Consider the following 16,803-nt stretch of genomic DNA (forward strand, 5'->3'; position numbering starts at 1 on the left):
AACGGCTCATTCTCATACCATACACTGTTTGAGTCCACTGATAACAAGCCACTATCCAGAATTGTACTCCGTCTAGTTGGGTCAGTATTGAACCATTTGCACTTGAACAACACGACTGGCATACGGTTGCCGTAAATTAGTTCGATGACACTGACAAGAACCCCGTAGTAGTTGAAACCCAGACCCTTAACCATGACTTCATTGTTTTGGGTGACATGGCCTTCATCTCGTTCTGACGTCACAAACTTAACATCGTTCACAAAACATCCAGCACGAACTCTATGGCTTTGGGGTCCTCGAGCCAACAAGTGCAACTCCGGGTCGTAAGAAGCAGGAAACTGTTGTTGAATGTACATCATCTATAACAATTTTAATACCAACGTTGTTATATTATGTAATATCAAAAAGCAACATATCTTTAATTTATGTAACATCATATATATTTATATTATGTAACATCAAAAAGCAACATATATTTAATTTATGTAACATCATATATACATATCGATAGAAAGGTACCCAAATAGGGAAGTAATCAGGAAAATGTCTCTTGTGTATGACTTCGTTACCATACTGCCTTTCCAAATGGGACTTGAAGTATCGCTCGGCTTCTTCAAAATGTTGAAGGACACACCAATGAGCCTTTTTGATCTCATTATTACTTAATCTTTCAGAATTACTTAACCTGCCGTACGGTTCAACATCGTTGGAAACAACTGATATATTGAATTTCCGGCTACTACCCGCTCCAGATGATTCCCCCACTGTGTCTTCATCATTGAGATATGCGCTGCAGTAAGTTACGCTCAGCCTGAATGTATGCCGCCGTGATCGACCCTTCAGGGAAACGTTTGTTTTTGTTTTTCTTCTTGAAATCCCCCAGTTGCCTGCAAAACAAATATATATGCAATTCTTATAATAAATATTTAAAATACCATTTACCTTAATTTGAAAGGATGATTAATTAGAATAAATATGAGTGCATACGTACCCTCTCATTTGGATAGCACTAGGTATACTGTACCGGACCAGTAAGCAACACTTGTTCGGTAAGGTGGATCATGAGGTGAATCATGATGTCAAAGAAAGTGGGGGGAAAGATCATTTCCAGCTTGCACATGATGTACACAATGTCTTCTTGCAATGACCGAACATTAGACTTTTCAACCTCTTTAGCGCATATCCTCTGAAAGAACTTTGACAAAGCCACTAACGTGTCAACCACATCACTCTGCAAATACGGTCTAATGACCACGGGAAGAAGACGTTGCAGCAAAACATGACAGTCATGAGTCTTCAACCCACTAATCTTATTTTCCCCCATCTTAACACATCGAGCGATATTCCCTGCATACCCGTGAGGATACTTAACGTTTCCAAACCACTGAAACACTTTTGCCTTCTTTTGAGGATGGACTGTGTAAACTGCTTTCGGCATTATGGCTTTTTTTGTTTTTTTGCTCTCTACTAGCCATAGCTGAGGGCGTATACCCATCATCTTAAGATTAACACGGGCTTTGGGGGTGTCTTTGTTCTTATGTTTGAGATTCAGAATTGTTCCAAGAACGCTGTCACAAACATTATTCTCTATGTGCATGACGTCCAAGTTGTGTCTAATTTTCAAGGTCGACCAGCAAGGCAATTCAAAAAATACACTTTTTTGCGTCCAATACTTAAACTCATCAGGCGTGGGAGGATTCAAGTCAGTTACTTCTTTACTCATGCTCAAATATCCGTACCAGTGCTATGGGGGTTTCGAATTATGCTCCTCAGTCCCATCAAATGCATCAGCATCCCACCGTCACTCTTGATCCTCGGGAAGATGTCTACGAGATCCCAAGAAACACATTTTGTCAGGGTGCCAACTAGAATTGACGTCATCTATGCATACCGAGCAAGCCTTGTACCCCTTAGTTTGTTGGCCAGACAACATCTCGTAAGCTGAAAAATCACTAATGATCCAAATAACAGCCGCTTTCATCATGAATGAAGTTTGACCATGCCTGTCAAAAGTAGGGAGTCCATTTTCCCATAACTCCTGCAACTCGTCAATTAATGGTCTCATGTACACATCCAAACACTTTCCTAGAGAACACGGCCCTGGAACCATAAGCGTAAGGAAATTGTACTCTTTCCTCATACATATGTTGGGAGGTAGATTGTACAGAAATACTATCACAGGCCAAATGTTGTAAGACAAATTCATGTTTCCAGTAGGATTGAATCCGTCTGTTGCAAGTCCGAGTTTGACATTTCGACAGTCTCCAGCAAATTCGGGAAAAGAACGGTCTAAGTGCTTCCAAGCCTCCCCGTCTGCGGGGTATGTGAGATTATCTGGATCTATCCTCTCCTCTCCCTGGTGCCTTGCTTGGTGTCATCTCATATGTTTGGCCATATGTGAAGACATGTACAGACGTTGCAAACGAGGACCCAACGGAAAGTAACGAAGAACCTTCTTAGGAATGGGCTTTTTCTCCTTAAATGAAGTGGAAGCTTCGTACCTTGGCTCGTAGCAGTGTGGGCACTCAACTTCATCCTTGTTGTCTTTGTAATACAACATGCAGTTATTGACGCAAGCGTCTATCTTCTGGTGATCAAGACCGAGATCGAGGTCAGCCAACATGCTTTTTACCTGGTCGAAATTTTCCAGACAACAGTTACCTTTAGGAAGCACTTTCTTCATAAGTGCAATATCGTCATCAAAACATGCGTTAGTCTTTCCCCGCTTGTTGTTTATCTGCATTTGCTCCATGGCGATACCCAACACAGTATGTTCACTCCCAGGACACAATGGGGTTTGTACTTCTCGTAGAAGCCTGTTGTACTTATCATAATCACTGCTGTAGTCAACGTGGGAGACATTAGGGAACGTGTCAGGGTCGTTGTCATAAACAACATTTTGCTGATATCCTGAGGCGGCGAACGGGAATGCATCGTTTAAGAGGTTCATCACAGCATGGTCCCCGTAACTAGCATTGGAAGATCCTGCCTGCTGATTAGCTGATTATGTTGTGCTTGAATTTTTGCGAGTGTAGGCATTTGAACTTGATTTTCGCCATGCCATGTTCATGTGGTATAACTAGGACAAATACCGTTTAGTGCCAAGTGAGAATACATGTCTTCATATGTTACTGATGTCTGATTGAGACATTTGTTGCACGGACATATGTGAATAACTTTGTTTGGAGGACTATGTAGACGCACGAACTCAGGAAAATCAAAAATGCCTCTCATATAAACTGGGGACCCCCTCCCTAATTGTATCCAGCTCTTGTCCATGTTGTACACTATAATAACATGAAACAAAAATATATAATCAAAAAATCGTGAATAAAATAAAGCAAGAGAAATATATATATATACACACACTTTGTTGGGAAAATAAACATTTACTAAAAAACAAGAATTTTAAAGCCCATTTCAATGAAAAAACTGTTGAGTAACCCATATTAATGTTTTAACGCCTCTAACAATTAATATTATACCCTTATTGCATTAATTAATTACACGTTCTCTCTGATGTTCAAAAAAAATAAAAATTACCACGTTCTCCCAGACTCCCACTCTCCACGATCAACCGAACTCTCACCTCTCCCACTCTCTCTATCTCTCTCTAACACTCGATAACGATCTCTAGTTTAGGGTTCTTCACGATCTCCGTGATTCCATCGATCAGGCCACGTCGCTCTCTCGTTAAATACATGTCGACTTCGTCGCTCTCCGCATGCAGATAAATCCCAGTTAAGCAAGAAATCGCTCTCTGCCCTAATCTCAGTCGATTGAAGTTGATATGTGGTTCAATCTCGGCGTTGCTGTCACGTTCAATCTCTCACGCCCGGCGTCACTCTCAGGTTGAATATCGGCGTCGATATCTGCTTCAATCGCTCTCACTCGACCTCGCTTGGGAAAACCATAAAAACAGGTACATTTTGAATTTATTGAATTTAGGCTTATTTTGGACTTATCTGATGATATTGAAGCTTCATTCAAGGGATTAAAGGCCATGAATATGAAAACATGAAAATTATAGGGTTTCTCTGGTCATAACTGTTACAGATTGAGATTAGTGTTGTTTAAGATTTTCTTTCAAAGATTTACTGTGTATAATTGGCATGACAATGAAAGGGAGATACTGTATTGTTCTTTACTCTTGTCAAGTAGAAGTTTACTGGGGGGGGCAGTAAACTTCCACTGGGTTTACTAGGGTTCAATGAAGTTGTTTATTAGAGGAAGAATGGGTATCTGTTGTGTATAGTTGGCATGATTATGAAAGGGACATAGTGTATTGAAATTTACTGACCTCCAGTAGAAGGTGTATTGAAGTTTACTGACCCCTAGTAACTAGGGGTCAGTAAACTTCCACTGGGTTTACTAGGGTTCAATGAAGTTGTTTATTAGGGTAAGAATTGGTATCTGTTGTGTATAATTGGCATGATTGTCAAAGGGAGATACTGTATTGAAGTTTATTGACCCCCAGTAGAAGTTTACTGGGGGCAGTAAACTTCTACTGGGGGTCAATAGGGTTCAATGAAGTTGTTTATTAGGGTAAGAATAGGTATCTGTTGTGTATAATTGGCATGATTATGAAAGGGAAATAGTGTATTGAAGTTTACTGATCCCCAGTAGAATTTTACTGGGGGTCAGTAAACTTTTTTTTTTGCATATGCAGTTTATAAATGCAAGTTTTTACTACTTATATGCAGGATGGGAAGAAGTTCAAGACATTTAGTTCTCACTTCTAATACCGAAGAGGATTCGGTTCAAGAATCTGTAGCTTTTATGAGGACAGAACAAAATATAAGAGAAGTTTTACATAAGATAAAGTCGAAGAAAAAGAGAAAAGAGGCCCAAAAGGGTGCCGCTGCTAAAGAAAGAAGAAGAAGCAGAACTGGTAGAAGAAGATGATGATTACACTGAAGATGAAGAGGGGGAACTAGAAAAATATCTTTTTCAGAAAAGATCAACAGGCAGAAAAAGAAAACAAGCGGAGACAGATTCAGGGGAGGAGGAGGAGGAAGAAAAGGGAAGAAAGAAGAATGAAAAAGGAGGAGAAGGTGACTTGGCCAAGATCAAACACGTGCAGCAAAAGTGCTCACTGACATCATTTTGTGTGTTAATGAATAGATAGAAGGAGAGCATCCCAGAAGAATCATGGGAGTTGATAAACAGCACTTGTTTTCGGGGAATAATTGAAGCATTCAGATTGGGCAAGGTTGAGGAGGATCAAGTGAAGAATCTTGAATCTGATTTGGAGATCCTAATGAGGCACTACAACAGTGACAATAAAAACTTCATATTTGGGAACAGGGAGATTAAAATTACGGAGCATGATGTTCATTCAATTTTTGGAATAACCAAAGAAGGCTCGGATGTGGATATCACAACAGACCAGAAATACTGCAAGGGCAATAAGAAGAATTTGGCAGATTCTGTTGTCTTTGGAAAGCAAACAAGAAGAACAATCACCAAAAAGGTTATTGATGACACATTAATGAAAGAGCTTAGGAGGATTCAGAAGAAGAAAAGGGATCCAAGGAAGATAGCCTCTTTGGTTATAATGTACCTTATGGCAGCTTTATTTTTTAGCAGAAGCGGGAACCACATTGAATGGAAACTGATACTCAAGTGTGAAGACCTTGAAGACATCGACAAATACAACTGGTCACATAAGGTATTAGAATTCTTGCACCAAGGACTTCACAAGCACGTAAGGGGAGAGCCAAGAGTTTTGAACGGATGCCTTCCAAGTGATTATAGGATACGTCAACATATGTTAGCCATACATGTCTGCCATACTTGTTGGAATGAAACCATAAAGACTATTGTGGGATATATTAAGTATCGCGAGACTCTGCATTTTGCTGATATCTGATGTTATGTGACCTTCAAGTGCGTTAAAACTCAAATCTAAGACTTTGCATTACTTGTTGGAATGAAACCATAAAGACTGTTGTGGGATATATTAAGTATCTCCAGACTCTGCATTTGCTGATATATGATGTTATGTGACCTTCAAGTGCGTTAAAACTCAAATCTAGTTGGGACAGCTGAGTTAACTTCCCCAGTTGAAACAGAATTACTTGACCGAACTTCTTGTTGCTCAAATTCAAGTAATGCAACTTGGTAAAGTCACCTAGAAATCTTGGAATTGAATCATTTAATTTTTTTACAGAGAGATCAAGATATTCTAGATTAATCAATGATTTAAACTCTGACGGGACAGGAACTGAAAGTTTATTGCCATCCAACATCAACTTCACCATTGAAGTTATTCCTCCAAGCGCACTTCTGGAATAGTCCCAACTAAACCATTTGAAGAAAGATCTAGCTTATGAATTTGGGTTGCATTTCCAATCTCAGCTGGTATAGAACCAGTAAGTTTGTTTCCTGCAATTCGTAGGGCTTTTAAATTTGGACACATTCCCCAATTTAGTGAGATCTCACCATAAAGTTGATTGTTGCTCAAATCTATAAAATCTAGTGCCGGATAAATCCCAAAGCCTTCGGATATGTTGCTTGTCAGTTGGTTCCCTTCAAGGCGGACTCTGAATAAGCTAGTGCATGATTTCAAGCCTTTGGGGATCAGACCACTCAGATGATTGGAGAATGCTGTAAAGTATGTGAGTGGTCCATTTTGGCAAATGCTCTGTGGCAAATAACCTAATAGGTTGTTTTTATGCACTTGAAAATATACTAACTTCTGGATATTTCCTATCTCTTGAGGGATAGAGCCAGAAAGTTGGTTTTCATCGAGATAAAGAGTGTTAAGGTTGGTCAGATCACCCATTGTTGTAGGAGTTGAACCGTTGAGTTGGTTGCTGCTCAACACTAGCTCCACCAAAGATTTCAAGTTTCCTAACTCTTTTGCAATAGTGCTAGAGAGGTTATTTGAATCAAGATAAAGAGTGGTAAGGTTGGTTTGATCACCTAATGTTGTCAAGGTTAAGTTCTCCAAAGATTTTAGGTTTCCTAACACTTTCGGAATGGTGCCAGAGAAGTTCTTTGAATGGAGATAGAGAGTGGTAAGCTTGGTCAGATCACCCAATGTTTTCATAATTGAACTAGGAGTTTATTGGTGCTCAAGGCCAAATTTGCTAAAGATTTCAAGTTACCTAACTCTTTTGGAATTGAACCACTAAGTTTATTGGTGCTTAGTTGTAGATCTACCAAAGATTTCATATTCCTCAACTCTTTTGGAATGATGTCGTAAAGGTTATTTGTATGAAGATAAAGAGTGTGGTAAGGTTGGTAAGATCACCCAATGTTTTCGAAATTGAACCATTGAGTTGATTGATGCTCAAATCAAGATATACCAAGGATTTCAGGTTTCCTAACTCTTTTGGAAGGGTCCCAGAGTGATTATTGTTGTAGAGAAAGAGTGGCAAGGTTAGTCAGATCACCCAATGTTGTCGGAATTGAACCATAAAGTTGGTTGGTGCTCAAATCTAGATCCACCAACGATTTTAAGTTCCCTAACTCTTTTGGTATGGTTCTAGAGAGGTTATTCTGGCCGAGGTTGAGTTCGGTAATGTTTATGAGATCTGCAAGTAATACAAGAATCAAACCATTGAGTTGATTATAGCTCATTGATAGATTCACAAGTGATTTCAGGTTCCCTATCGAACTAGGAATAACATCAGAAAGGTTATTTTGGTGGAGACGGAGAAATGTAAGATTTCTGAGAAGACCAATTCCTGGTGGAATTCTCCCGGAGAACTGATTATTAGAGAGGTCAAGATGGAGGAGTTTTGAGACGGAACTGATTTGAGGTAGGATGGCATAAAAGAGTTCATTCCCGCTGAGGTCAAGATATTCAAGATCGGGGAAGGATAAGAATGAAAATTCATGTAGCATACCTTTTATACCAGAACTAGCAATGCCTCTCTTGCTCGTTCACTGCATCAATTTAGAGTCACTTTGGCTCCCTTTTTGAGTTGGGTATGATTCCTTCTTCTATTTTGGAGCTTTATGGGTTGGGTTTGCAGAATGGAAGAAGTCCTCAATTAATGGAACTATGGATTATTGCTTTACCTCCATTTTGTGGTTTGTTTGGCATGTGAGAAATAAAACCAGATTTGATTGTTGTCATTTTTCAGTTGAAGCTGTTTGCAGGCTAATATCGGGTCATATAAGAGCCACTAGTCATCTTACAACGGGTCATATGCATAATAGTGCCCAGGAGCTAAGAATTTTGAAATGTTTTGGAGCCCCATGTCGACCTCGTGCCACATCTAGGGTGGTTGAAGTTAATTGGCTTCCTCCTTCTCTTGATTGGGTGAAGATAAATTCTGATGGCTCTTGGAAGCATGAAGAGAAAGCTGGTTTTCCATTTGAGAAGAGCCTCTGCTTCAGTAATTGAACTAGCAGAAGCAAAATGTGGAAAGTAGTTTAGTGATGAAGGTATGTGAGCATATATACAAGATAAGGCAGCACACTATAGGGCATATGTTATCAATAGTTAGAGATCTCATGGTTTTAATTTGTTATTGCTTTGAAACTTGATAGGCTTTATTTATAGACTTTTTTCATTGGTGGGTGGCTGCTTTGTTTGCCATTCACTTCTTTCTACTTGCTCTGCTCAATACTCCCACTAGTCTTCATCTAAGTCTCTCTCTTGTCTTTGATAACTTATTTTCCAGACAGGAGGGATGGGATGCACACTACTGAGTTTAATTGGTTTGCCTATTGTGTAATGAACAAATTACGAAGACAACTCAGAAAGACATGTAACTGCTTTGATTGGAAGCTATTGTTATAAGAGCATCTGAATTGGATACGATCAAAATACGATTCAAATGACTCGAATTGGTTGTCACTCGTTTAAGTTGATACATGCATAATTGCACATATTGTATGTTTCCAAAGATCTTTAGTTTTAGGGCTTTTGTGCCTGCCAACAAAGCATAGCAATGGAAATACGTACAAAGAAACAGTTCGTTTTGAAAATGCAATTAATTAGATTCCCTTTTTTGTTTTGGGGATTTTCCTATAGTGCTAAAGTTCCCCATGCTTTGTTGGTAGCAAAAGAGAACTGCTCATGAATATGGCGCTCAAATCTCATTCTATTCACCATTTTACCGTTTTGAAATACATTACTGATTGTTATTTTCAACATTTCATGAGCTGATCTCTCTAAAGTTTCTTTAAGGTACTGAAGCAGGGATACATTTTACAGTGAAATGTTTTCTTCTGTGCAATTCTGATGGGATGAAGTTAGCACTCTCGTATTTTATTTTAATTCACTTGCATTATTTAGATTTCGACTTGTCGTCGTCTGACTTCTATATGAAAATAATTGTGCCATTATTCAGTGAAATTTGTCTACATCTAAAAATCTCTATCACATCATTGGCAACTTGACTAGAAAACCATTCAGTATATAGTTGAGTATCGGTGAGGGTCACTGGATAGGCCAAAGTCAAATGGCTAACTGGCCAGATATTCATTGACACAAAAAATGTGCATATGTGAGGAAAAATATTGTATGAATGCCAATTTGGTTCAAAATTACAGTTGGGGTTTACATGTAGATGTCGAAATTGTAATTGTGTATATAGTTTATCTGTGCTTCTGTAGTCATCCTTTTTTTTTTATTCTCACAATTTCACTAACCTACCACAGGGAAATCCGTGATACTATTAGCACACCAATACTTGTCTTGTTTTGGGTAAGCGAGTTAAGGGTAAATATATCCCTTAACTCGAAATTTTATTGATTGAAAAAAAAATTACAAAAGAGAAAGAGGGACGATGCCTAAATCTTTCTCACCAAATAATACAAAGCAAAGAACTAGAAAAGCTTGTGAAAATACAACCGAAAGAAATGATAGAGTAACAGCAGAAGAAACAATTCAACACAGCTTTCAAGCACCTTCAAGATATTTGACGAGCCTGCAGCTGCTAAAATCTCATAATCCAACCTGAATGCATAAATAAGAAAAGTCCAATTAAAGACTTTTTAAATTATTTTACCCACATATCGAAGTACTGTAATACATATATACGAAAATAATAAAATTATAATTAGGATTAGGAAGAAGCATACCCTTCGATTTTCGGTTCTCAAATAGCCAGCAAACAATTGAGAGCAAGCAATTCACCACATGTTATCATATGTAGCGACTTCGACAAATGCAACCTTTGAGATTCCAATTGTTGAGAAACTTGCTTCATTGTTGGACGAGATTGAGGATTGGAATTCATACATGAAAATGCAATCTTCAGAATAGAGAGCACTTCCCCTGTAACTTGATCAATGGGAGGGGATACGCGGCGGTCCAAAACATCCACAACTGGCATTTCAGAGGCTGGTAATGCAGTTGGTGAGGACGATAAAGATGACAAAAGATCTCCTGGATGTTTTCCCATAATTATTTCCAGTGTCACCACTCCAAAGCTATATACATCACACTTCTCATTTACCATCATTGTATAAGCGAGCTCTGCAAACATAAAAAGAGTTATGTTTAAAAAGTATATATATAAAACGGGTCTGGTTCAAAGGCCATGTTATTTTACACTGCTTTCTGACCGTTAGATCTACTTAAATTTAATGGTCTTGATTAGTTTCCCTCATGATGTGGAAATGATATGGAATTAATTTTGTTTTCTCAACCAAAAAGTAGATATTTGTTTTCTCAACCAAAAAGTAGATATTATGAGATTCTCAGAGGACATGTCATTGGCAATTGTCAATGCAACCTTGCACAGTGAAGAACCCAGAACTTGAGTGGCGCTTGATACAAGAAGGTGGAAATAAGAGGTTTTCATGCAGCTTACTTCTCGTCGGAGGTCGAAGCATATCTTTGAATCTTTCATTAGTGCTCTATCACAGTTGATCTCAGTCACATCCTCACAAATTGAAGATTTGAAGGCAATGTTTCAGGCTGATAGTTCCTATAATTATAGTTATCATCACCAATCAACCAATATCACGTGGTTCACCATCACATATGAACCCTAACTAATTTGTCCCCAAATTGAAAATTGTTACCATCAAATTCAAGCACCGGCCCAACCTTCGCCGATCAACCACACTAACTAGTTTTACTTTTTCTTTTTCTCAAGAACACAACTCGATCTTCTCTTCTTCTTCTTCTATGTATTTCTTTGACCGGAAACTTCAATGTATTTTTAAAAGTTTTATTCTGATTATGTTTATTTTTTATTTTTGAAAGGATTCTGATTGTGTATATAAAATTACTATAATTTTATATATTTTTTGGTTGAGAAATCAAAACTAATTCCATGTCATTTTCACATCATGAGGGAAACTAATCAAGGCCATTGAATTTAAGTAGATCTCAGAAAAAAGTGTAAAAAGTTGTGTAAAATAACATGGTGCTTGGTCCTAACCCATATAAAACTATGCATATTTATTTCCAGTTTCACTATGCATGAGTTGATGGAAGCTTAACAAATTAAACTATGGATGATACGACGACAAATTTAGTGTTCATAAATTGTGTATATGGGATGGCTGTCTATCAAAATCAATAACTCTAACAGTAACTCTAACACACCAAACCGCACTGAAGGAACAAAAATAAGAACAAAATAAACTGATATAAAATAATTTGTTACCTGGTGCAACATATCCATATGTGCCGGCAAGGGCAGTCCAATTAGCTGAGTCTGGGTTTAGGAACTTGGCAGTGCCAAAGTCTGAAACACATGCCTCATACTCTACATCCAGCAAAATGTTTTTGCTCGATATGTCCCGATGCACAATTGGTGGCAAGCAATCATGGTGCATGTAACAAAGGGCATGAGCTACCCCTTTAACAATAGTCACCCTTTTACTCCACCACAGTTCCTTAGTTTCCTCATCTTTGCTCAACACTGCAGCCAAATTACCCTTTTCAAGATACTCGTACACCAAAAAAGAATGTCTCCTATGTGAACAGAAACCAAAAAGCTTAACAATATTCCGGTGACGCATCTCAGTTAGCACCCTGATTTCATTCAAGAATTCCTTTTGAAGACTCTTATCATCATCGCATGGCAAATGGAGTTTCTTTACAGCTACTATGTCATCATTCAACAAAGTTACTTTGTAGACGCTTCCATTTCCTCCCTTCCCAATGCAATACACCGGATCAAAATCCTGTGTTGCATTAATGACTTCCTCATACATCATTTTTCCATTGAAACTCAACACAGATAAAGAAATCTCTTCATCCCTAGACTTTTCTTCTACACGCTCATGCTTCTTTTTCCTTTTTGTTAACAATGCAAATATAAACGCTAGAAGTGCAAATGCTCCAAGAATAGGGAAGATTATCATAAATACAAGTTTATCGTCCTTTTTTTGGCTTTCTTTGTTGCAGAGTTGCAAGAAACTGGAGTTGCCACACAACCCTTTGTTTCCTTCTAGTGCTTCTCTAGGAGCTGATTGAAATGCTTTGATGTTCGGGATTGAACCTTCCAAGTGATTGTAGGACACGTCAACATATGTTAGCCAATGCATGTCTCCCATACTTGTTGGAATGAAACCAGAAAGATTGTTGTGGGATATATCAAATACTTCCAGACTCTGCATTTTGCTAATATCTGATGGTATCTGACCTTCAAGTGTGTTATAACTCAAATCTAGTTGGGACAACTGAGTTAACATCTCCAATTGAAATGGAATTACTTGACCGAACTTGTTGTTGCTTAAATTCAAGTAATGTAACTTGGTAAAGTCACCTACAAAGCTTGGAATTGAATCATTGAATTTGTTTGCTGAGAGATCAAAATAGTCTAGATCAATCAATGATTTAAACTCTGCAGGGACACCACCTGAAAGTTGATTGTCTTGCAACATTAGCTTCTCCAATGAAGTCAATCTCCCAAACTCCTTGGGAATCGTCCCGACTAAACGATTTGAAGAGAGATCTAGCTTTTGAATTTGGCTTGCGTTACCAATCTCTGGTGGTATTGGACCAGTAAGGTTATTGTTGGCAATTAGTAGGGTCGCTAGATTTTGGCACCGTCCCCAATTTTGAAAGAGTTCACCATAAAAATTATTGTCACTCAGATCCATAAAATTCAGATTTGGATAAACACCAAAGTGTTCTGAAATGTTGCCTGTGAATTGGTTCCCATTGAGATGGACTATGAACAAGCTCGTGCAGTTCTTGAAGCTTTCAGGGATTGTACCAATAAGATGGTTGTCGCTTACTGAAAAGTATGTTAGAGATCCGCCTCGACAAATGTTTTGGGGCAAAGAACCCGAAAATTGGTTTGTATGTAATTCCAACTTAATCAATTTCTTCATGTTTCCTAGCTTTTGAGGGATGGAGCCAGAAAGTTGGTTCTCGTTGATGTGTAAAAATTTTAAGTTATGCAAGTCAGCCAGTGTTTCCGGAAATGAAATATTGAGTTGATTGGTTCTCAGTTCTAGATCTTCCAAAGATCTCAGATTCCCTAACTCTTTTGGAATTGTGCCAGAGAGATCATTTGTGTCAAGATAAAGAGTGGTGAGGTTGGTCAGATCACCCAAACTTGTTGGAATTGAACCATTGAGTTGATTGGTGCTCAACTGTAGATCCACCAAAGATTTCAAGTTCCCTAACTCTTTCGGAATGGTGCCAGAGAGATTATTCGAATAGAGATAGAGAGTGGTAAGTTTTGTCAGTCCACCGAATGTTTTGGAATTGAACCACTGAGTTGATTGGTGCTTAGCTCTAGATCCTCCAAAGATTTCAGGTTCCCTAACTCTTTTGGAATGGTGCCAGAGAGGTTATTCGAATAGAGATAGAGAGTGGTAAGTTTTGTCAGTCCACCAAATGTTTTTGGAATTGAACCACTAAGTTGATTGATGCTCAGTTGTAGATCCACCAAAGATTACAGGTTCCCTAACTCTTTAGGAATGGTGCCAGAGAGGTTATTTGTTTGGAGATAAAGAGTGGTAATGTTGGTTAGATTACCCAACGTTGCCGGAATTGAACCACTAAGTTGATTGGTGTTCAACTTTAGATCCACCAATGATTTCAGGTTCCCTAACTCTTCTGGAATGGATCCGGAAAGATTATTTTCAAAGAGATAGAGAGTGGCAAGGTTGGTCAGGTCACCCAATGTTGCCGGAATTGAACCACTGAGTTGATTGGTGGTCAACTCTAGATCCACCAAATATTTCAGGTTCCCTAACTTTTTAGGAATGGTGCCAGAGAGGTTATTTGTATGAAGATAAAAAGTGGTAAGGTTGGTCAGTTCTCCCAATGTTTTAGGAATTGAACCACTAAGTTGATTGGTGCTCAACTCTAGATCCACCAAAGATTTCAAGTTCCCTAACTCTTTAGGAATGGTGCCATAGAGGTTATTTGTATGGAGATAAAGAGTGGTAAGGTTGGTCAGTTCACCCAATGTTTTTGGAATTGAGCCAGCAATGTTATTTTTGCTCAACATCATAATCACCAAAGATTTCAAGTTCCTTAACTCCTTTGGAATGGTGTCAGAGAGATTATTCGAATAGAGATAGAGAATGGTAAGATTTCTAAGGAGACCAATTTCTGGTGGAATTCTCGCGGAAAACTGATTATCAGAGAGGTCAAGATAAAGAAGTTTTGAGAGGGAACTGATTTGAGGTGGGATGACATCAAAGAGTTTATTGATGCTGAGATCAAGATATTCGAGATTGGGGAAGGATGAGAATGAAAATTCATGTAGCATACCTTGTAAGCCGGAACCAACAATGGTTATGTTGGTGACACTTCTAGCAGCATTGCATGAAATACCAGTCCAATTGCATGGGCCTCCATTTGCTCTTCGGTTGCTTGAAGAGTTTGTGGCATTGGTATCAATACTCTTGGGGAGATAAATCCAATCCTTCAGTTGGGTATTATGAGAGGTTTGATTTAACAAGCTGGCTTTCCATCGGAGAAGAGCCTCTGCTTCAGTAGTGGAACTAGCAGAAGCAAAATGTGGAAAGTAGTTTTGTGATGAAAGTAGGAGAACATACAAGAAAAGACAATAAACTAGAGGGCATGCTTTTTCAAAAGTTAAGGATCTCATGGCTTTTGTTTACTTTGTTGGAGTATACAGACTGCAAATTATGTTGTAGATGTTAAACCCAATTGGCTTTATTTATAGGCATGTTAGACATATCTTCTTCCGTCAATTGTGGTTCTTATTTTTTGCGGTGTAAATTGGAGTTTCTAATACATTCGATGGAGTCAAAGTCTTTGTCCTTTTTGTATTTACAGTGTAAATGTAAATGATGGAGACATTAATTGACTGTTAGCGAATGATGAACTCTCTTTTTTTGGGCGAAAAGGATGCAAAACAAGAAAAGAAACAGAAATACACAAGCAGGAACAAAGCTACCTATGGAGGCCTGGGAGGCTCATCAAGCATCAGCACAGCGAGAAGAGAAGAAGGATGATCTGCCACTCTATTAGCGAATGATGATTTGGACAAAGAAGACCTTTGCTTAACTCTGCTAAAGTACTATATGCATCATGTTCTTCTTTGTTTCCATTGACACTCATTCGTTTCTATTGAATTTTGGAATTTCTGATTTTTGGTGGTTAAAACTATGTCACAGTTCGGTTTAAAAAAAAATATGACACAGTTTAATGGATTGTTAATTGCCGTGTTACTTGGATCAGTCAAGTCTTTAGCAGTAGCATGTGTGCTTTGAAAAATTATAAAACAAGAATTGATGGTCTTTTTTTTTTTTTTTTGCATTCCTCCCCTAATCTGAAATTATTTTGAACTGATATGTTATGATTCAAGCAGGTCATGACTCCAATAAGGCTATAGCTATGGAGGATTTGTTGCTTAGGTCAGTATCATAAGACATGAAGGTGGTTCAATGGATTCTATTTGGCCACGTTATGATACTGAAAAATAAACGAGGTTGAGAACCACTGAAAAATTTCACGAGAAATATGACTGTGACAGATAGTTTTATCTCTGTTGACACGTCGTTGCTGATCACCAACTCGGGTGTTCGCAAGAATTAGTCTTCAAAGTACTGAGCAGCAGTTATTCCCAGTTTATAGGTGTTTCAAATTCTTCTCCTTCGTTCTTCTTCACTCTTCTTTTCTTTCCCAATCATGGTGGTTGTGTAGACTTCAAAGTCACTCTCTCTTATCTTGACAATTTATTACAAGAGTTGGACATTCAGATCTCTAGTACTAAAATTAATTGTTTTTGCCACTTGCGTGATGAACTGGTCATAGGGACGACTGTAAAAAATTTGTAAGAGCAAGACTACTTGTTGGTTCATCATTGGGGTTAGTTGACCGGTTAACATGGGTTCTGGACCTGGATCACTATTTGTACAGCAGTTTCAAAAGGTTTAGTTAAAGATTTTCGCTACCTAGCTAACCTACCACAGGGGAAATCCTTGATACTATTAGCATACAAGTACTTGTCTTGTTTTGGGTAAACGAGTTAGGAGTGACTTTATCCCTTAACTCGAAATTTTATTGAATGAAAAAGAAATATTACAAAAAAAAGAGGGATGATGCCTTAATCTATCTTACCAAATAATACAAAGTTAAGAACTAGAAAAGCCTGTGAAAATACAACCCCAAAATATGATAGCTAGTAACAACTGAAGAAACAATATTCAATACAGCCTTCAAGCATCTTAAAGATATTTAACGAGCCTGCAGCTACTAAAATCTCATAATCCAACCCTAAATGCCCAAATAAGAAAAGTCCAATAATTAAAGACTACGTTGAAATTACTTACTCAAACAATAACTGAAATATATATATATATATATATATTATATATAATATACAGTTCCCTTCTAGAGTGGGACACCACTTTGAAATTAAAGACTGATACTCATCATTTCACTCACTT

General features: G+C 38.1%; 1 protein-coding gene across 1 annotated transcript; it reads right to left on the bottom strand.

Annotated features, from left to right (window-relative positions):
- Nucleotides 1-9,894: 9,894 nt before the first annotated feature.
- On the bottom strand, nt 9,895-14,996 carry LOC101296393 (probable LRR receptor-like serine/threonine-protein kinase At4g08850-like). Its single transcript, XM_004301864.1, has 5 exons — nt 14,422-14,996; nt 13,921-14,079; nt 11,583-13,633; nt 10,045-10,441; nt 9,895-9,919 (listed from the first exon to the last, which is right to left on the bottom strand). The coding sequence occupies exons 1-4, from the start codon at nt 14,994-14,996 to the stop codon at nt 10,062-10,064; spliced, it is 3,165 nt and encodes a 1,054-aa protein (XP_004301912.1). The 3' UTR covers nt 9,895-9,919; nt 10,045-10,061.
- Nucleotides 14,997-16,803: the final 1,807 nt, after the last annotated feature.

Source organism: Fragaria vesca, linkage group LG5 (assembly GCF_000184155.1).
Source record: "Fragaria vesca subsp. vesca linkage group LG5, FraVesHawaii_1.0, whole genome shotgun sequence".
Taxonomy (NCBI): Eukaryota; Viridiplantae; Streptophyta; class Magnoliopsida; order Rosales; family Rosaceae; genus Fragaria; species Fragaria vesca.